At 38.3% G+C, this 21,921-nt stretch overlaps 2 protein-coding genes and 1 long non-coding RNA gene across 7 annotated transcripts; all 3 read right to left on the bottom strand.

Moving 5' to 3' along the window:
• Positions 1 to 232: 232 nt before the first annotated feature.
• On the bottom strand, positions 233 to 5,400 carry wsb2 (WD repeat and SOCS box containing 2). 2 transcript variants are annotated; one of them, XM_008417878.2, is made up of 9 exons: positions 5,019 to 5,400; positions 4,642 to 4,810; positions 2,930 to 3,138; positions 2,713 to 2,844; positions 2,296 to 2,396; positions 1,076 to 1,272; positions 896 to 985; positions 686 to 802; positions 233 to 481 (listed from the first exon to the last, which is right to left on the bottom strand). In XM_008417878.2, exons 1-9 carry the CDS (start codon positions 5,056 to 5,058, stop codon positions 268 to 270), a joined length of 1,269 nt encoding a protein of 422 aa, XP_008416100.1. In that variant the 5' UTR covers positions 5,059 to 5,400; the 3' UTR covers positions 233 to 267. The 2 variants fall into 2 exon arrangements, with proteins under 2 accessions (XP_008416100.1, XP_008416097.1); XM_008417875.2 differs by lacking the exon at positions 5,019 to 5,400 and having other exon boundaries at positions 4,642 to 4,874.
• A 1,870-nt stretch (positions 5,401 to 7,270) lies between these two features.
• LOC108166590 (uncharacterized) lies at positions 7,271 to 8,136 on the bottom strand. Its single transcript, XR_001776946.1, has 3 exons — positions 7,934 to 8,136; positions 7,782 to 7,854; positions 7,271 to 7,417 (listed from the first exon to the last, which is right to left on the bottom strand). It is a non-coding gene; the product is annotated as an uncharacterized LOC108166590 (long non-coding RNA).
• A 681-nt stretch (positions 8,137 to 8,817) lies between these two features.
• On the bottom strand, positions 8,818 to 21,108 carry vsig10 (V-set and immunoglobulin domain containing 10). Of its 4 annotated transcripts, none has more exons than XM_008417873.1 (10): positions 20,794 to 21,108; positions 20,398 to 20,709; positions 18,107 to 18,412; positions 16,513 to 16,767; positions 12,897 to 13,181; positions 12,593 to 12,709; positions 12,461 to 12,473; positions 10,358 to 10,473; positions 9,962 to 10,101; positions 9,023 to 9,112 (listed from the first exon to the last, which is right to left on the bottom strand). In XM_008417873.1, the coding sequence occupies exons 1-9, from the start codon at positions 20,843 to 20,845 to the stop codon at positions 10,010 to 10,012; spliced, it is 1,548 nt and encodes a 515-aa protein (XP_008416095.1). In that variant the 5' UTR covers positions 20,846 to 21,108; the 3' UTR covers positions 9,023 to 9,112; positions 9,962 to 10,009. The 4 variants fall into 4 exon arrangements, with proteins under 4 accessions (XP_008416094.1, XP_008416095.1, XP_008416096.1 ...); XM_008417874.1 differs by having other exon boundaries at positions 10,358 to 10,458; XM_017306886.1 differs by having other exon boundaries at positions 10,358 to 10,455; positions 20,794 to 21,107.
• Between the last annotated feature and the right edge of the window lie 813 nt (positions 21,109 to 21,921).

Here is a 21,921-nt window from a genome sequence, read left to right as displayed (position 1 = left end):
ACCACAGGAATTAGAAACATATTTACAGTTCCTATTTACACAATAAATTAGCAGTATAAAATCGTAATATTCAAGTCATATGTGAACATTTAAGTTTATGAGTCTTATTAAAGTGGTAGTGCAATAAATGAAGTCCCTTAGTGCATCTAAAGTAGATTACATCGCTAGATTGTTTTCATTAATCTCAAACTTGTCTCCTATGGGTAAACAAAAAGGCAAGTTTGTTAGTGTATAAAGTTACTAAGTTGTTAGATTTATTAGTCCTATTTAGCTCTCCCAGTCCTCCTCGTCAGACGAGCAGCAGGTCTTGAGGCGTTCAGGGATGTTTCTGTAGGTGAGGTACTCCAGGATGCGTTTGGGGAGCGGCAGCGCCTCGATCTGGAACGTCGACACCGAGTGGCGCATTATGGAGCGGCAAAGGTGGCACAAACTGGGAACCGTCCGGGGCGTCCTCCAGAACCTCACATGGCCGTTTCTGGTCCTGACAGAGGAGAAGGAGATTCTAGTTAAAGTGCAGTGAAAATATTTACCTCTACAAATTATTCCGTTTTTTTTTTTCTTAAGTTCAGTCAGAACTTAAGAAAAAAAGTTTTAAAGCCAATATATCATGCAGCCAAGCTACATAGATGCCATTTCTACTCTGCAATCAGCACGAACATCTGTTTAGTTTTATTTTGGGTTTTACCCTGTAGCAATAACGCCCCCTTGGGGATGGTAGTTGCAGCAGAGTCCGCTGGAGTCTTGGTCTCTCTTTGTCTGCATCGTCATGTGTTTCTCTCCAGGTTCCCAGATTCTCAGAGCTCTGCGAAAACACAACGCATCGGTCTGAAATCTTTTGTCCGGTTCGTTATACCACCCATCATCTTACGTTCAAATTAAACTGACAAAGACTTGCCTGTCATCAGTCACGATTGCCAAATGCAAACCATCTGGGGAGAACTGGATTGCAGATATTTGGTTTTGCCCATAATCTTCAAAGTAATCTCTGCAAAAAAAAAAAAAAAAAAAAAAACAGAAGTCAGTCTCTAAACACACCAAAATACAACAAGACCCCAGGAAAAAGGTAGAAACTTACGCAAGAGTGGCCAGTTTCTCGGCCGTGTAGGGATCCCAAAGGTCGATCCACCAGCTGGAGCCGCTGAAGGCGGCGGTGGCGAGAACCGCTCCGTCTGGAGAGAAGCTGCAGGAGGACAGGAGGCATAGCTTCTTATTGGTCCCTCCTCTTAGGTTCCTGATGAACGTGTACGAGCGCAGACTCCACAGGCACACCATCTGGTCAAAGCAAGATCAGGAAGAGTTAAGACATCTCTCAGTCTTACTGTTTTCCTAGCAGTGGGAATTGCTGTATAAATTGCTATGTAGCCAAATCATGTAACCTGATACTCGGTCACAGTCTAGGTTTATCAGCGGGTGTGCTGAATCTGGAGAGAGTTAAAAATCTGGGATTACTTAAGCAACAGCTGAGAATGTGTCATGTTTGCTCTACCCTGCTGCGCCTTGTGAACAGAACAAAGACGCCGAAGTTCACAACTCCCTGTCAGTCCTCCAACAACACAGGAGCAGATAATCAGAACACTGCCGGCTCAAGAGCAGCAGGAAAATGTTCACAAGCAGTCTCTGTGTCCACGCACGTGGACGAAACCAAAGAAATCCGACGAGATATAAAGAAGAGAGTTGTGGGCTTCCACAATTTTGTGATCTGAAACAATTTCCAAATGCCAGAGAGTTCAGGGGACTTCTGGTTTATCAATATAGAGAAGTGTAAATGTAATGAGACTTCACATTTCCAACAAAGGGATAACGATTTTAACTTTTGGAGACATATTCTGTTGTCTGAAGGGGACATTTTAAACCACAGTGACCATTTTTATAATTGAAGAGAATCCCATCCAGATTGCACAGTACAGGGTCAGCAGCATCGTGTTGAAGTATTTAAGCTGCAGGAGGGACTGGTGCACTTCAAGAAAGGCGTCGCAACATAGGGGAAGCAGAAACAGACATTGCTTCAATGTCTGCTTCTGTTGTAATTGTTGTAATGCGAACGGACCTGAAACTGAAAAAGTTGAGTCTGATTTAATATCAAAGCGTGAGAACGACAGGTCATGTATTTATACATGCAGCGTCTCTAATGCCTGTGTGTTTCCTCAAAGTAACACATCCCGTGTTCCAGACAGTTCTCTTATACATACAGTTCTTATACTTATACATAAATAGCCTCCTTTGAGCGTTTCCATATGCAAATGTTGGTATTGATCTGAACACACCGCGACAAATGTGAGGGAAGAAACGACTCACTCTGTCAAACCTGCCAACGGAAGCGATCATGCTGCAGTCAGATGAGACGCTGCAGCAGCTGATCCAGTCTTTGTGGCCAGAAAGCACCTGCACCTTTTTACCTGAAACGGGAAGAGGAAGAAAGTAAGTGAGCTCCTGGAGACCGAACAGACACGACGCGTAGATGTGGAACTGTACACTGAAGAGAAAGGGAACACGAGTCCCTTAAGGGAACATGATGAGGCTCTAAATTAGAACAAATTTGGTTCAGTTTGTACAGATGAAACAAAAGAGAAATGATGACAGAAGGCAGCAGTCAGTGCCAAAGTATTTGGAGCTTTATGGCAGTAAAAGCAAGGAAAAGCTCCAGCTTCCTTTTCCAAAATACCCACACAAAAAAAGATCTAGTATTCTGTTTTAAAAAATCTAACTGTGTACCCTTGTGAGCCAGGTTCCAAATCCTCAAAGTTTTGTCCCGGGAGGATGAGATGAGCTTGAGAGATCCGTTCTGTGGAAAAACCAGATTCCTGACGACGCCCTCGTGGCCGTGGAGATCAAAGACAGCATTCCCTAGAAATGGAGAGAACGTCATTAAAAAGTGACCTAGATTTATTTTTAAGCTCAATGCAGCACAGGAAACAGAAACATCACCAACCTGTTAGCACGTTCCACACCTTGATCACCCCGTTCTCCAAGCCGGTGGCCAGGAGCAGAGTGCTCTTCCCTTTCGGCCCTTTGGACGCTTTGGTCGGATGAGCCGCTGCCGCCGACCTGGGAGGTCTGGGTCCGAAGGCGAGCCCCCACACCGGGTGACCACAGCTGAAGCTCTTATCCGCTCTGTCCGTCTCTCCATCCTGCCCCTCTCTGTGGGCGAGAGTGCAATCAAGTACACAAATACCAAATGTAGGCGGTGTGCAGCTCGAGCCGGTGATGAAGCGCGGCTGTTTTAGTTGCTTCTGTTAGCTGTGTCATCGGAAAGTGTGATATTCTGCTTCTGTTGTTTTTCAGCTAATGACGCCCACTTTGGTGCTTTTATACCAGCACTGTTGAAGTCATTCGGTTTGTTTGCGAACCGACTCTTCAAGATGCAATACTCAAATATTGATCATATTAGGTCTGATGTACAATATTTTTAACCAACACTCAACCAGGAATGATTACATACTGGGGAAAAAGACAACAAAATCTGCCAAAATTGGGGTGAGAAATGGTCACATGTAGGTGCAGAAAGGGTTTTGTTTTTATAAGGAAACTACACCAAGGCATGTGAAACAGATCTGAAGAGTTTTATATGATTGACATTTTTATCTGAACATTGGTTGAAGATAAATATTTATCACTACCCAGGACTAGAAACAGAAATTGATTGAGGTGTGGGTCATTCAGTAGTCTGAAAACAGGTATTTACTGGAGACTGATTGGAAAATAAAACAAAATACTTAAAATATAAAGCTAAACACTAATACATTTAATATATTTTTCAATCAGGACATAAGTATCCAAACTTTTTGCACTGTGGGGGAAATTCACCAAGTTCAAAGCACTCAATGGCCATATTTTCCCAATTAAAAATGCTAAGTCATTTTATTGCAGATCTTTTATTTGTGTGCTTGAAACATGCATTACTTTCATGAAACAAAGTAGAAAGGAATTTATTGTAGGTTCTGAAAATGGTCCCAGATGTTTTCCTTAATAAAAAGGTGTGCAGGCTTTTTTTTTTTTTTGGGACGAATGTTTTCTATTTTGTTCGTTTAATCTTAGCAACAAAAATGAGAACTTTCTCCTGAAATCTTTGCCGTCTCTCACCAGGTTTAACGAGTCGAGCCCAAGTCTGCTGAGCTCAACTTCAATGACATTAAAATCAGAGTAAAGAACATGGCTAATGAAAATACTGTACTGAACAATTTAACTTTAAAAAGTTCACCTGCTACAGCTCCATTTGCTGGAGGCTCACATTTATACCATCATTAATCTGCAGTTGGGGACCATATAAAGCTATTCCAAGGCTACAAATGGCCCCCACGCCAAGCATAATCAAATTCATACAACAGTAAAGCATTTTTCAGGCTACTGTAATACAACATTATATAGTCTGTAAGCAGATTTTTTTTTTAAAGCCACTCAGCACATATTTTAAATATTCGGCTGATTTTATGATTAAATTGCGCCTTTTGGTTGCGGCGTAACCAAATGAGCATTTATGCATAATTTCCAAGCACAATGACATTCAGTTCAGACATTTAAAACCTGGGAGTCACCAGCGCGTTAAACCACACGGCTGCAGCTGACATCAGCCAGAGGTGCCAGAATGTCCTACGGGGACGTGAATGCGCCCTGCGGGGATTACAGACGTGCAGGTGAACCTACTCGGAGTCCAGAGGCCAGGCGACCACCCACACGATGCCGTGTCCCATCGACCAGGCGAACCAGGCTCCGTCCGGGGAGAAGTCCACGCTCCACGTCTCGCATCCCGCCTGTTCCAGCAGCGACGGAGGCCGCCTGGTCTTCAGCTCCAGGAGGAGAGCTGGGTCCGACGCTGGAGGAAGATGGAAAATCGGAACATAATCGCTATTTGACAGATTCATATCTCGCAGCAAGGGGGGGGCAGCAGGTCGTTTGGACCAATTCCTCCACCCCTTCCTTTCCGCTCTTTCCTCCTGCTGGAGGATTCAAGCTCCGTCTCCAGGGAGCGCTGCCTGGTAACGGAGCTTCGCTCAGAGATCATTCACAAATAAAACACTTACATGTCGGCTGCGGCTCCGTGTTGCTTTCCGTAGAGCACATCGTTTCCCTTCTTCACATTCTTCAGACTTGCGGGTCTGTCCGTTTGGCTTGAGCGCTTCTTTCCATCCAAACCAAACCAGAGAGTTTTAACAAGTCACGAAGAGACGAAGCTCCTTCCTCTCTGAAGTCAGACGTTCGCTATGTGAAAAATGCACCAGTCAGAAAAGAAATGTTCAGCTGACTTCCTGACGCCTGAGTCACTTAGTACTGATGGCTGTGAACGTCGCCCAACGTAGTCACGTTTTCTATTGTTACGTAACCCAATGCAAGCCTTGACCACACCTCCCAGGAGGATAGACAGACAAACAAACGTTTTCGTTTTGTTCCCCCCACCCGTTATTGTTTAATGTGGATAAGTGGTTGCAGTTGACACGTTTTATTGCATGTGAACTTCATGCACTTCACACAATGTGAGTAAAAAAAAATAAAATAAAATAAAGCTTAAATACACCAGAAAAAAAACAAGGCACAAATAATAACACATAAGCTCCATATAAAGACTAAACCAGGAGTCAGACTAAACATTTTCCCTTAAGATCAGTTACAAATCCAGAATAATGACATATCCTTTTTATTAATTTGTTTATATTCAGAACTTTACAGAAGTGTCTTTGAATGACACGTGTCAAAGTCAAGGCCCAGAGGCCAAATCCGAGCCGCCGCATGCGGTCCAGACAAGTGTCACATAAATAGAACCTTCTTGGTAAACAGCAGAGAGCTCCAATATTATTTTATCAATCAAATCAAAGCAGTTCTTTTATCTATATTCTGTCAAATTACATCGATAAGAAAAGGTGTTCATAATAATATTGATATTAATCATTGATATTCATCATCATTTGCTAAACGCTCCTGATGAGCTTAACTGGACAATTTAACAGACTCAATACAAGAAAAGAAAAGATTCAACTCTCCTGGTGGTTGTGCTTAAGGTCTGATTTTGAATTCGAAAGCAATGTGTTGACTCCATGACGGCAGACAAAGTCAAAAAGAAAGCTTAGCAGCCTTTGATTTAATTCTAGGTTTAACTGAGATACCTGATCTGAGCAACTCAGACATTTATGTAAGCGTTAAGAGCTTGACGGAGAAGTTGGAGGAATTCAAATGGATTCTGTGTGGAGCTAAGAGCCAACAAAATGACTTTAGTACCGTCGGTGTGGAAGGATCACTGACCGTTTGGATCAACTTCAAGTATCTCAGTATGGTGTCATTTGAAAATGATACCACATGGCAAACAGTAAATGCATAAATTATGTGAAGGATTAAATAGATAATCGTCCAAAGCAAAGAGGTTTTGATATTAGTTGTATAACAGATTCATTCCACTATTGCAGGTCAGAGCTGTTGTGCAAAAGCATCAGTTTCCTTCTCTTATTTTTGGCTTATAAACGAGGTTTTACAGAGCGAGACTGCACTCGCTGTTTGTGTTGTTACATTTTAAATTAAAGTACAATTTAAGCAGTTAGCAGAGTTAGCTAACTGCACGGACAGTTAGCAGAGTTAGCTAACTGCACGGACAGTTAGCAGAGTTAGCTAACTGCACGGACAGTTAGCAGAGTTAGCTAACTGCACGGACGTATGAATGTAAAAAAAAAAATTAAAAAAAAGATGATGGTTCTAAAGGCTCTGAAGGATGTTTCATGCAAGTCATTTTTAATAAAATTGGGACTGTGATTGTTTATACAGTACATAAATAAAATAAATATCCTTTTGGCAATGTCACCTATCACTTTTGTCTAGTGGAGCCTAATCTTGAAGCGTTGTATGATAAAGGCCAGCAGTAATTCTGACACAAACCAGCTGTGGTCAATTCAATCAATGCCTGGCAAATGCATGTCAATGTTTTATTAATAAAGTGACTTTAATAGTCAGGTTTTTTTTTTTAATTTATTGCATAAATTTAGTTAAAAAGGATTTAGAACAAGTTTTTAAGAAGAAAAGGGAAATAAAGTCCCATTTATTCCTTTTGATATATCTGACTTAAAGAAAAGTAAACACAGTTTTAGCACTTTATGACCACTATCAATGTGTTAGGTAGCAGGTTTTAACATCAGTTATCTTCTTGTACTTGTAACAGTTATGGGCTACGCAGCTAACTGCGGCTACAAAAGCAGCATCAGAAGATGGTTCTTGAAGGAGCCTGAGGTGTGAATGAAGACAATCACTGTTTTAGTTTTGGTGTTTTTTGTATTGATGATAGGGGGGGAAAAAAAACAACAACAAACAATTACAAATACACAATGAGGGTCAAATTAATTCAAAATAAATAAATTCAAAAGATCAAAGTTCTTGTCCTTAGCTCGCCATCCTTTGCTCAGAAGTGGATCTGAGAATCTGATCCATCAAAAAAAAACCCGACCTAAAAGGCCAAAAAAAACCCATTAGGCGGTTTATCAACAATAAGTATGTGCAAACACACAAATACAATAAATATCAAATTCAATAATTAAACTAAACATTTCAGTCAGGTTAACTTAACCATAATTTAGATAAACAAAAAGAATAATCATATTTCAAACTAATCCATTTAAGGTTAAAGTTGAAATCAAAGTTTACTTTCAAAATATCAATCAAGAGAAAATAAATTAACTCAAAATACTCAAGCAGTGTGAGGAAAAAGAAAATAAATGTACTGCGCAATATCAATTTAAATGTAGCTACATCCTATTTTCAATCAATTTCATTACAAAAGTAATGAAATCTTTCACAAAACTATCAATTACCTTTCAGCAGAGAGTGCTAGACTGCGATCAGCTGTGAATCCCGGTGACAGCCCAGGTAACAACTGCCGCAGTTCTAATAAAAAAATGCTCCAATGAGCAATCGAGCAAAACTTTCATGCTGAACAATACTGCTATCAACCAAGCAAACTCACCAATAGTTCAAATCACTTTCAGAGATTTGGGTGAATTTTCCAAGGAGAGATGATCAGCAAGACGCCAACAGCCAGTCACAATCACAGTGGAACAGGTGGTGTTTTAAACTGCGCTGAGGCGGGGCTTTAAATAAGTTGAAGAGTTTGGGGGCAAAACAGGAAGTGGGCCCGTAAAAATAAAAGTCTGACTGATTGACTAATTACGGGTTACATACTCATGTAAGCATATTCAGCTAAAATAAAATAAAAAACATTGGTTGGCATCCAACGCCTAACATGCATACATACCATGAATTATTCACATCCAAGCTCACACGGCTCATTTCCAGCCGCTCTAGTTTTTATGCTGGATCTGCTTTTGACAGTGTAATACATTATTTAATTGCTTTTAACTGGCTTTGACCTACTAAAAAGATCCCACATTAAAATTGAATGTGCAAACTGAGGGACTCGGTGAACGTACATAATGTGAATTAGATATAATGAGCTAAGGCAATAAATTAGAAATTATTTACGGATGTGTGTTTGATGTTTAATTTAAAGCATAAGAACCCATTTTAGTGCTTCAGAGAATGTTTGTTTTGTCTGATTTTTTTTTGAATATGTTTAGATTTTATTGTCAAATTTTGTCCGTTTACTTTAAAATCTATTTTAAGTTTTTTATGTAACCCGAATCAAATTTTCCACCAATCAAACTGACCCAGAGTCTCCCAACATCAAAATGCTTTGGTTCTGAACATGTTTTGGAAGTGAGTCAGTCTGAACTGATGCTGACATATTTTAAGTTTTGGTATTTTAAGATATGCGTTATGAACTGGGATAGGCAGTGTTTGTACAGTGTGTGATAAATGTGAAAACCAAACAAAAAAAAAAAAAAAAGGTGGTTTCCTCACACGTATTTCATGCTTTAATGTCACTCATTCAAAATTCTGTACAAACAACAACAAAAAAAGTTCAAAATAAACATACAAAAATGTACAACACCGCTAAAAAAAACCCATTTTGGAGTCTAATTCAGTTGTCATTAGAAATGACGCATTAATTTTCAAGCTTCTTGTCCCTAAAATGATACGAGTTCCTCCACCTCTTCTCTGGATTCTTCTGTTTTCTCTTCAATCGGCTCGTCTTTCTGTTCAGGCGGCTCTGGATGCGTTTCAACGATGACCTCATGATCGTCACCTGGACAGAGAGGGAGGCGTTATATTCCTAAACACCTGAGTGCTTAAACCAGGGTGTCTATGTCGTCTTCAAGGAAGCATGTTTGAGTTTACAGACCATTCAAAAGAGAAAAATCTGAACTTCTGAGAACCAAATAAGTTGATTTGGAAGTAGAAGAAACTTCACTTCTTTTATTTGCCAAATAAAGACTTGTGTTTTAAGCCAATGGAGTGACTATTTTCTCTTTTTTTATTAATAAACAGCAAACTAATTCAATAATTCAGATATTTGGCCTTTGAAACACATTTATATAAGAGCTGTAAGATGGACCTGTGGTTTTGTCAAAGTGATTCATTTCCTGTCAAGCCACAAGCAAAGTGTAACAATCTTTGAATATGTACTAGTTAGCTTATCTATTTCCAAAAGGTAACATTCACAGAAAAAAGTACATTTTTTGACGTTTACCATAACTGTAGCTGTACGTACTAATATTATATTGCCATTTGTTTCAATTGCATTTAATAAAATGATACGAAACCACTGGCATTTATGTATTTTTTATAATTTTTAAAATCAGAATAAAAGGTTTAACAAAGTCCTTTGCAGAATCTATATTTAGTGTTACTGAATGTAGCGTAGAAAGACCAGTTTTACTAAGCTTTAGAAGTAGAGATTTTGAAAAAGAACCGATTTAATGCCAAAAGAAAGCTGTGAAATAACACTTTATCAAACTCCTGAAGCAAAACGCAGCTTGTTTTAGGCTTTATGAAGCATGCAGATAACAAAGCTTGGATAAGGAATTGATCTGGACTCAAATTGCCTGAATATAATAAAAAAATTGCCTTTAAAAAACCGTTATAAACATCTTACTGGAAGGGATCCGATGTATCTGGACGAGCGTCGTGTGGCGGCCGTTGGTTAAAGGAGGCAGTCGGGGGACGGCGTCTTGAAAGATCTGCTCATCATCCGAGTCCACCAGGTCCACCACGTCTCCTCTGTCCTCAGCTTGCCTGCAAAAAGGAAAAGCGAACCTCACATTTGACCTACAACTCAGGACATGAGATCTTTTTTTTTTTTTTTTTTAAACACCCATCGTGAGTCTGTTTTGAAATCCCAAAGGAAGTGAAGATGTGCTGCAATCAAGATTCAGTACAACTTTGGAAAATAAACAGTTCGGATGAAAGAAGCTTTGTTGTTGGAGTGGATCCCTGAGCACAAGGATGCCTTTGAGAGGCAAACAACTAACTGTGGTCGGTGGCAACCTACCAGGAAATGCTGGAATTCCTGAGCAAAAGCTATGAAGCACAAAACCGCCGCAAACAAGTTTAGATGTAAACAAACAAGGTTCCAAATTGTCCCAAACTCTGCTGGAACACACAAGACTAAATGTGAAATAAAAACAGTAAATTAACAGAACAGCTACAGAAAGATTTTAATACCAACGATGGATTTTTTTAGTCCTTTCTTATTATCTTAAACTTTCTTTCTTACACATTTTCTGTTTGTCAGCATATCATTTTTATACATATTTTTTGGTGTGAAATTGAAGAGAAAACGAAAACAATTTAAAAGTGACTCCTGTTTTATTTTAGCTGTAGAAGCAGCTGTAAATTACTCATATTTTGCATTTTCTAAAGATGATTTATTATGCCATGTATGGGAGGTAAACTCCCATACACCAGAGTTTACCTCAGTGTACAGAATAAAGAAAGTCATGTGGAAATATTTGCAGCTGAGACACTGAGCAAATATGAAGGGACACGAAGTATGTAGTTACATCTGGAAGTTTCATTTTGGAATGTTTTTTGTAGTTTACCCATCTAATTTTGTTGTGTATAACTAAAATTAAGTGAAACCAATATATTAGAAATGTCAACATAAATTCATGCTGGTTAGCAAAACCGTTCAGATATTTCTAGTGGTGCGATTGGTTATCGGCTTCCTGGGGAAGCGATCGCTGTTCTCAGAAGGGTTTGGCGACGGTTCAAATGCACATCATGGCGGTTGGTGGCGATAAGAACCACTCCCATCAGAGAGCACACACCTCAGCGCTCTGCAGACTGCTGGGAGATAGAAATGTTGGATAACAGGATGTTTTTATTTTTCAAAACTCTTTCATTCATTAAAAAAAAAAAAAAAAACAACCTTTGAATCTCAATCTATTGTTGTTGCCAGATAAAAAGCAGAAGAGTTAAATACTGCAAGAACATATGAAAATTAAAACGGAATAGAAGCTTTAAAAACGACAGATTAAAAAATACACATAATAAATTAACTAATTTGTGAATTTGTCGTTTAACGAAATAATTGTAAGTTTTTGCCAATACCCCTAAAATAAAAAATAAAAAAACATAAAAACAAATGGTAATTTAATTATTAGTAGTAGAATTTAAATGTCAAAGTAAACTATTTATAATGCATCTACATTTTGTTCTATATTAAAAAAATTAAATTCTTGTTCTGTGTAGCTTTGTCTTTCAAATTAAAACTTGGTCGGGTTTTTTTCACGTTTGTCCATTTAGAAAAGTTCCTGTATTTGACTTTGAATCATCTTGCTGGATTTTTTTCTTCTTCAGAACCCGAGGTTGCTAATCTTGCTAATCTGTGTCCACACTCTTGCAACCCCGTATCATAACACTCCCACCTCCGTGCTTCGCTGCCACTGAAAGCGACTTCCGCTGTGGGCTTCAGTCATTCATCCAGCTTCTCCTCCAGTTCTTTAGAAAACAATTCTCTTTGCTTACTTTTGATTTTTAGGAAGCAGAAAAGTAATGTGTTTGGGAATTTTACTTATTATTTTTAAGATGTACAAGATACATACGTGTACTTTTAACCGGGAATTTTGAAATTGCCATCCTTCAGTTTAAACATGGTGGTATTTACTGTACTATGAACAGATTGTACAAGACAAATTCCTGAGACAACAAAGTATTGATTTATATTGCCTAAGCTGATGGTGTTGATATTATCTAACTGAAATAATGTTGTTATAAATGAACAACTTTTAAGTTAGACAGTTATTTTACACCCACTTTCATTTTGTGTTTTGTTTACTGACAGTCTAATTAATCAATATTTATGACATCTGGGATGACAGTATTTCAGAAAGTTTCTTCTTTCGAGTTTGTTTTGGAAGTTGTAGATTTGGGTTTCTCTTGGTGAAAGCATTTTACTTTTAGTCACGAAACAAAAGAGTTCAAGAATGTTAATAATTAATAGTTTATACTGAGGTAATATTGCACTTTAATGTGCTCCGTCCTCCTGAGAACTGTAAAATGCAACAAACCGCGGGCAGCATTAGTAGGGAGAGCTGCAGAGACATTTTTATGATTAAAAAAAAATAATATTCATCCAAATTAAGATACTCACATAAAACCTCCTCCTGAAAGAAGAAGAATAAAAAAGAGGTTAGTATACACCAATGTCTCAAATACCAACACTGGTCCATTATCTAAGGTTTAAAATGAGCAAACACTGTGTACTACGAGAAACAGCAGCTACCCAGGCAGATTGTGTGTCTCCTGGAGTAAAGTATTTTAGCCACGATGAAAGCGCAGCCCGTGATCAGGACAGCGATGAACACACCGATCACCGCTCCAGTGTACGCCGACGATGATGCTGAGAAAATGAAAAACAATGGCAGGATTTCAGGGCAGTTAAACGGCGGAGCGGCAGGTCTGTCGGCATTCCAGACGTGGAGCTCACACCTGCACCGACCGGCTTCTAGATTACATCTCTCCAACTCGCCGTTCACTCCAGCCACGCCCTTCTCATAACTTCACATATGCTTTTATAATAAACTCACCTTTCACAGTGAGGAAGACTTCCAGCTCGCGGACGCCGAGCGCGTTCTCGCTGCGGCAGAAATAGTACACTTCGTCGTACATGCTGATGTTGACTATGGTCAGCTTTAGGTCAGGGCCTTGCATGGACAGGATGTACTTGGGTCCGGGAACGATGGGCTCCTGACTTTGGCCTTTCCTCCACATGGTGTTGGCAGCCGGTACTGCGGTGATCTCACGGCAGGAGAGAGTCACGTTGGTTCCCTCCAGAACCGAGACCATGGGTTCGCCCGCTGGGTACGGAAGGCCTGGAAGTAAAGAAACAAAACAATATCATCTCTAAAGGTTTCTTCCAACACCAAAACTACATGAGAAATAAGGGTTTCTGTCTACAGCTGCGTTTCCAGCAACCACAGAATTGTTGAAACTGAAATTATGAAAATAAATTAACTTTTTAAAAATAATAATAATAAAAAAAACTAAATTGATTTTGTGCGAGGATGATGTAGATTTTCTAAAATGTCATTAAGTGGGGTTACTCATTAAAACTTCCTTTTATCTAGAGCCTTACATTTTTGCAAAAGTGCAGCAGAGAGTAGATGAGTGACACTGAACCAAACTCATATCTAAACATTTACATTTTAGTCTGACTTCTATGCGTCTCAAAAGTTTGTTTAAAGAGGAAAACAACACGTTTCATGTGCATTACCTCCTACTAGTCAATTTTGGTCCTGCAGCTTGAACACATTACAAACCTTTCATAAAGCCCATATGGGGCTAATAAAGGACAGTATCGTAATAATCTGACTATTAAATACATTTTAGATATGCCATTTCAACCACAATAATTATAATTTATTCAGTAAACTATGCAGTGCTGATAAGGTTCCAGCTGCACATTTTATGTTACATTTCACTGCAACTTTGCCGACTCGTCTTAAACAATTAGCTTTTAAGAAATCTTGTTTATTGTCCTCCAATAATAAAACTGAATTTCCTCCCTTGAGAATAAAGACAAATATTTGTGCACGTCTGTAAAGGAAATGCAGCTTATCTTCTCACAAACATTATACATGTCACCTGTAAACAGTTTGACTAAAATATTATGTCTCAATCAAACATTATTTTTACAGAACCAGAGAGAGAGAGAGAGAGAGAGCTGTAATTCATTACGCATTTCATAAATAGTGTAATCTTAGATTGAGAAATCCTTCAGATTAGATGTCCTACAAACAGCTTTTGGATTATTTGTTTGACAAAGACTCAGCTCAAGTCTGGGTTTGCACATCAGTCAATGAAAACTGATAGGATTAAAGCAGCCTGGACACTTTAACACACTTTAGTTTCACCTCTTCTGTGTTTGCAGAACTATCCTCATGTGATAAGGATGTTTATGTCACTGCATGACTCAGGATTAACCCAGCTTCATCGCTGGGTGTGTTTATACTTTAAACAAAACTCTAAATCCCACATGTCAAAGTCAAAGGTTACAAAAAAAAAAAAAAGAAAGAAGATAAAATGTTAACACAAGATTATTCTACTATTCTGAAGATTTCAGAACATCTGAATATTTCCAGACTAACAAGTTTTGATAAAAATCTGCTTTCTGCAGGTTTTCACACAACAAAACAAAACATCGCTCCATGAATGATGACCTATCACCTGGGCAGGAGAGACCGCATTAGATCACCGTGCAAACTATGCATTACTCACATGACGCACACTTTCTGTTGAATATTTCTGTGCTAGAAGTCCAAGCGTGGGCGTAACATGTGAGCTAATCCGGCTGTTTGAAGGGATTTTAGGAGGCAACACAGGCAGCAGAAACATGAGATCTACACAGGAGATGAAAGTAGCTCCACTGAAACCTCAGGATTCTGTAACAGGATTTATTCCAACAGAAGTTTGTACATTAAATGTATCTCCTCTCCTCATAAAATGCTACCACCAATACTAAACCAAGGTCTGTGGTTGTGCTGCATCCCTGTTTCAACACACCAAAATTAAACGGTCCATCAGTGTGTCACCGTGTTTCTCCAGCGGCCTTGTAGTAGGCCGTTCATTTAAATCAGGAACTAAGGTCTGGAAGACCTGAGGAGTTGGTGTCGTCTGCACTAAACCTATTATTGGATAATCATTAACTTCTAGGACTGTCAGATAATGTGTGACTTAAGTTGTCACAGTATTGCCGTTCACTTTGTTACATAATTTCCAGAGTTTTACGAACAGAAACAAACCAAAAGCTTCACGGATCCTTCAGCATGTTTAACATGAAGTGTGTTTCCGTTAGTGATTTTAGGTTGATTGAGTTTTCTGGCCAAACACACAGTAATGACGGTCATTAAACCAGCTTTTGGTCATTTTGAGGGATGGACTATATCAATTTTATGTTTATTTTCCATCAATGCACCACTTGTGTTTCTACTGGTCAGAGTGATGGTAGCCCATCCAAGAACCACCATCATGTTTGACACGTCTGTTTTACTGATTTTTTTTCTTTTATGACATTGAATCCAGTAGCTTTTTTCTGCCATTTGTAATTTTTTTAAGGAAAAAATTATTCAAGTAGTAAATCAGGTTTGGTTTTTAAAAAATCTGAGATTTTATATTTAAGACATATTGCCCTGCCTTAGGACCTTAGTCAGTGTGGGCAGGTGCCAAGTCCTGCTGGGGAATGAAATCAGCATATCCATAAAGCTTATCAGCAGAAGGCAGCATGATAATACAGCAACAATTAAAACAGAACTTAAACATCCCGGCTTTGAGTTTTTATAACATTCTGGAAATTTATGGACAAACGAACATCTCTGAGTAGTTTTCTGATCTTATATGTTTCACAAATAATAAGAAAGCACGCTGTTTAATACAAATCAATGTGAAAACCTGTCCATTCATTAAGAATTATTGGACTCTAGCGATGCACTGATGGAACGGAGCCAGGAAACATAGCTGAGCAACCACAGCTCTGGTCTTAATGCACTTGTTACACATTAAAGCAGAAATGAATGAGAGCCACACCTATAGAGTGAATACTCAGAAATCTACACTAACCACAGAGTGCTGCTGTTAAGCGTGCCTTGTCCTGCACTCTCAAACCTACAACGGCTTAGAAAGAATAGGAAAGATGGAAAACTTCAGTCAAAAACCAAGAATAAACAAGAACATTTCTAATCTCAAAACATTGAAAGTCTGCTAGAAAAAAAATCTGAAAATTTGAGAATAATCGCAGAAAGTTGAGTTTCAAAAGTTGAACATTTCCAACTTCATTCATTTTTAATTTGCAAAAGTCGCACATTTTTTTTACTTTTCAAACTCATTTACATGATTTTTCCAGAAAAATTCTGAGATTCATCTCAAAATTTCTGAGGTTTTTTCTCTTAAACCTACTATTCCTTTATTACTTTCTATCAACAATAACTTTAACACACCTCCAAGCAAACCTTTCTTCCAGTTGCTGCAACATTTATTGTTTAAACCATGAGTTTAAATAATTCAACTAAGGCCTAAATTCACCATATTTTCCAAATATAAACTGAACCCTGTAGTTATTCAGAATACCGATCACTTGTATCACTTGCTGTTTTATTAATAACTGAAAAAACACCGTTAAAATGACTAATTTCTTTAAGGGCTACTTACTGAGCGTAATGGAACAAGATCTCTCTCTTTCGTTTTTGAGCAGCTCATGCCGGGCCATGCAGGTCAGCGTCTGCCCGTCTTTCAGCGTCGAGCTGTTCAGCGACACGACGAGGCTGTCCGTCACCTGGAAGTCTCCGTCTTTTCCCCACCGAAGCTGCGGGGTCGGATACGCCCCGAACCAGGAGCAGTTCAGCTGGACACTGGAGGAGTTCTGCGCCTGCACGGGCATGCAGTCGGGGTGTCCGCTAGGAATATCTAACCAAACACAGACAAGGAGAAAAACAGGATTAGTTAAAGAAATTATTTATTCTCTGATTTAATTAGTAAACCATTATTCTTCTTTTATGAATGGAGGCATATACAGGAAGAACTTTTATTAAACCCGCTACATTTTAACTAAAACTGTGACTTTGCTAACCTTCACACCATTTGGACTTGGTTACATTTCATCACATTACAAGTGCAAACTTTCAGGAATTTTATTGAGAATTTAGGTGAAACACCAACATAAAGTAGGACTTCAGAATAAAGGTTTTCAAAATGGTATAAAAATAAGATTCTGAGGCATACATTTATTTTCAGCCTTCTTATCTCTGATACATGTAAAAAAAAAAAAAATCCAGTTCCAGGAAGATGGGTGAAATTAAATACTTTTTTAAAGTAAACATAAGCAGTATTTTTTGAAGTATTTTCTGTTTTTCTTTGGACATTTGCTTTTTTATTGATAAAGCCACCGAGTTCTGATTTATTAGTCATTCAGACAAAAAGATGCTACAAAACTCAAGTGATGAACCAGTTTTGTGTCAACAAATAACAAAACACTCAGCAAAACATCTAATTATGTCACAAATGTGCTATTTGTTCCAGAAAGCTTAATCTACGATTAATATCAAGTATGACAGTTTACAAAAATAAAATGACATTTAGCCACACAGTGGTTAACTCACTGATAGATGAAGCTTCTATTAGCTCAGAAAGTAATTATTTTTAGGAGTATTGTTACCACTCTGAACAGAGTAATTTTATCATGAAGAGTCACTGATCTTACTTCAGTACAATTTCTGGATACTTTACTCACTGTGAGTAACTTCACTGAATAAACAAACATGTTTAAACCAAAAATTCAGCAGGTACAGACACACACCTGCAGTTCTGGTTAATGTTTTTTAAGTTGTGCATCGAAATTGATTTTGAAATGAAGTTATTTATATAAATTATTTTCATTTTGACATTTAAAATACCATAATTTCCATATAACTTTAGATTTTGGTCAACCTGATGGTCTAATTTTTACATATCAAATGAGTCAGTTACTCAGTATTTGAGCAGCCGTTTTACCAAATACGTTTTTACTCTCGATTAATTTCTTGAATGGCTACATTTCCCTTTTACTTGAGTAAAAATATGTTGAAGAAGTGCTACTCTTTTCTTTTTTTTAACTCTATTTTTTGGGCACTCTACTCACCTCTCCTTAGGTTTAGTGTTTTCTGAACCTCAACTTTGATTATTGTTGAGTTTAGTTGAGCCCTTAAATATGAAAAAAAAAAAAAAACATCACAGAATCACAGCGTAATTCTTTACTCTAGCAACTTACAGTACACCAGCAGCTCAGTGCTGTCATTGACCACACGGTTGGAGACGGTGTTGAGGGCGCTGCAGGTGTAAACTCCCTGATTGCTGGGCTGGATGTCCTTTATAGTGTAATTCAGGAATGTAAGTGGCGTGAAAGCCAGGCTTGTGTTATTGTTCGAAGCTCCACTGAAGGTCAGGTTGAGCTGCTGAGATGGGGAGGACCATGCCGAGCATTTAAAAGAGACGGACTCTCCTTTCTCAGTGACCAGTGTCCTGTTGGGTAGCACGACTGCTGGATAAATCACTGTAGTTACGTTGTACGGTCCACCTGAAATACAAGCATCACACAAATGTGAACAACTTCATTCTTACAAAAAGACAGACAAAAAGATGATTCCTTGCAAATTAAGACAATAGTTTCAGAATTAATTAATATTTTTAAGATAAAGAACTGTTACAGCTGCAAACAGACAAAACATAGCTCATGTTATGTTTTGATCTATTAACTTTTTTTTATAGGTGATAATAGACTAGGCAGCTGGTAGGTTTTCTTTGCCAAAATAAAATTTACTTGATAGTTTTCATTGGATAACAAGAAGAATAAGGGGGAAGCCGTAAGAAGAATTTAAATACCAGCAGCTCAAATAATTACAAGCAAGTTCAGGTTACTTGAATATGTCACCACTTTGCCAATGTCTGAAAGGAGAGACGAACTGTTTTAATCTGGAAACTGTTTCAACGCCAGCTGAGAGAAGCCATTGATCAAGAAGAAAGTCTGCGGTCCAAATATCAATATTTTTAAGTTTAACTGAACTCCACAACTTCACACACAGACGGGCTGATAGTCTCTGGGTCTGTTGATTATAGACACCTGGACAGAAGGACAATTATCACAAACATAAAAGTTTTTTTTTTCCTTCCAGAAAGGCCAGCCCAAATCCCTGAACCTGGCGAAACCACAAAAGATGATTCAACTAATTTCAAGTGAACTCCTCCAACCCTGTGACAAAGAGTGGTCAAACATCTAGCAAGAAATTTGTCAGATTATGTTGACGGCAACAAAAAGGGCACACATACTCGTTCAGAAAATGTATTTTCACTATGCATTTTGTCTTAGCATCTACTTCCTGAAGCTGTGGTTTGGATTGGGGAAAATCTTGAACATACTGTATTGAAACAAACAACAACAACAAAAAAATAATAATAATGTTAATCTGCTACCTCAAAATATAAAAAAAACCCAGACCCAAAGTTGGTTAGCCTTTCAGAAAAGGTTAGAGATGCAGGTTTCCCAAACTGATGATGACAAAGTTGAATGAGCAACTCAAGTTGGAGCCTCACATTACAACAACCATAAGTCAAAATGTTAGTTTTACGGTATCTACGCAAAAATTGGAAAGACAATTTGTAATATGATCTGATAATATTAATCAAAACAGCTGATCAAACTGTTGAGTAAGAGTGATAGGTGTTCATGTTTTCCACAACCAGAAATGAAGAAATCTGACATTTGTATGGGAAGTCCTTATTAGGAATGCTCCAGTCCCATATTGACACCTGTATTGTCTCGATATTGAATAATCCTAGATGGGTATCGGTGACAATGTGGCCGATCCAAGAGGGCAGATCTACTCTGTCTAATTCTCTGAGCAACACTATGCTTTATTATTTATTTTACATGATATTTAGAATTTCTAATTTCACTTTCTGAACTATTTGAAAGAAGGTTTGCTACAGTTTATTCTTGCATGTAAAACCTATTGTTTTAGTCAGTTCCAGTTTCACTATTATATATTTTACATTGGGTATTATACTCCTGATCGCATTCACTGAACAAATCAAAGTTGTGTAATTTTTACATATTTTGGCCAAACGTGCAAAACAAGAATACTCTGGAATTGCATTGCTTTTCTGTACTGAACCTCAGACATCGATATCAAAAGTGAAAGAAGTGGATTGATGCTTTAGAGCAGTGTTTTAGCAGTTTTTGACATTTTTTATTTTTAAAAAAACCATGGCGGATACCAATAACCAGTACATAACTACTAGGATTTGGGGCTTTGATTTACAGAAGCCAGCTAGGAGAGTGTCCAACCAGATTCCAAACTGAAAGTTAAAAGTAAAAAAAAAAAAAAAAAGGACCAACTGTTTTATCAAGTCATGCAGCTCCCTTGCTGTCATGTGAGCAGACAGGCGAATATGTGGAAGAACCAGTTTGGTTGAAAGCTTCAGCGAATGCAGGCAACCAACGCCCAGAAGAATCCCACTAGACTGGAGCCATACTGGACTTCATGCCCCCCCACCACCACTTACTGGTTACTTGAAGCAGGACATGTGCGTTGATGGTTCTGTTGTCTGGGAGTCTGGAGCTGCACAGGAAGCTCCCCGTATCCTCAGAAGTCACTTTACTGATGCTCAGACTCCCGTTAAGCTCCAAGGTGAGCCGCGGGTCTTTGGCAGAAGAGTCCACATGTAGCTCACCATTTGAGGCGATAATATGACCGCCTTTCATCCATGTTGTCCAGACAGGTGTTAGATTCCCTCCGGTGTAACACTGGAGTAAAACCACGTCGCCCGGTGCGGCTGACTGGACAGTTTCGGTGGAGAAGTTTCCCGAAACTGTCGCTTTAAGACGAGAGAGAAGAGAGGAGTTTAAACCCTGAGAGCTCATTTCAACTCACCTGTTAGAAGTATGTCAGCACAACTCACCTGCCGCAGACAGAAACAGTTGTAGAAGCGCTAGAGATGCGACAGTGTTCATGTTACCTTTTCTACATAGCCCTCAGAAATAGCCCTAAGAAAAATAAGACTTCTAGTCCGAATCTGTGTGACTAGTCTACCTCTGCGCGCCTGCCTGTGGCACTGAGCGTAAGGTCATTATAAAGAAGAGTGAATGGACCGCAGTACCAGCAAAGGTCACCGATCTGACATGATGAGCTACCTCTGGCGTCTCCACGGGAGATTTGGTGGACGCGCTTTGTTTACTAGAGCGTGCAGGTCCGGAAACGTTGGGAGGAATGAACCGCACCTAGGACTCACCTGCTTAAAGAGACAGAAGCGTCTTTTTTTACTGATGATGCCAATGGTGCGTAATTTTGACTGAGAATTGTGGTTTTTGTACAACTCATTTGGAAACAACTAAACATTTGTTTTATGAATGTAAAGAAGTATTAAACTTATGGGATCAACTTYGTAACTTTCTGTCTTCTAAGACAATAAATTTGGATTTTGTTTCCTTACAAAACATTCAATTCGGCTTATTCATTAAAGATAAAAATCTGGAATTTTTAGTCAATGTTCTGATTATTGCAACAAAATATTATATCCATAAATGTCGTTATGCAAAATGCTCCCTCTCAACCAATGCTCTTAAAAATGAACTCTCCTTTTTTAGGAGTTGTCTAAAAAAGATGCATAATTTAAATGCAGTAAAATTGTATGAGTTAATGAAAGATTTTAGTTTGTAGCCCCTTAACGTGTTTTTTTGTTTTGTTTTTTTGTTTGTTTCCTTCTTGAGCCTTTGAAATCAATGTGATTTGTTAACATTAGGAGCTGTGATCTATAATATTTGTTTGTTTTGAAATGTTGAGTTTTTGTCACTGTTATTCTTATACTAATAAAAAAAAATTATCATTTTGACAAGCTGAACTGGATTCTGTTATTTTTCTCGAACATATTTTATTTGACAGAAAAGGTAATTTATTCATTAAAGTAATTAACTTTATCTGTAAGCTTTAGTTATTTGTTATAATTATTTTCTGTGAAAGTAATTTATTATCCAAACGGTTTAAATGATTGTTTCCTATATTGTTGTTTCAGAGCAAGAGGGTTTCCCAT

This window comes from Poecilia reticulata, linkage group LG9 (assembly GCF_000633615.1).
Source record: "Poecilia reticulata strain Guanapo linkage group LG9, Guppy_female_1.0+MT, whole genome shotgun sequence".
NCBI classification, from domain to species: domain Eukaryota; kingdom Metazoa; phylum Chordata; class Actinopteri; order Cyprinodontiformes; family Poeciliidae; genus Poecilia; species Poecilia reticulata.
The sequence above is the reverse complement of the archived record's forward strand: the minus strand, read 5'-3'. Positions and strand labels throughout refer to the sequence as shown.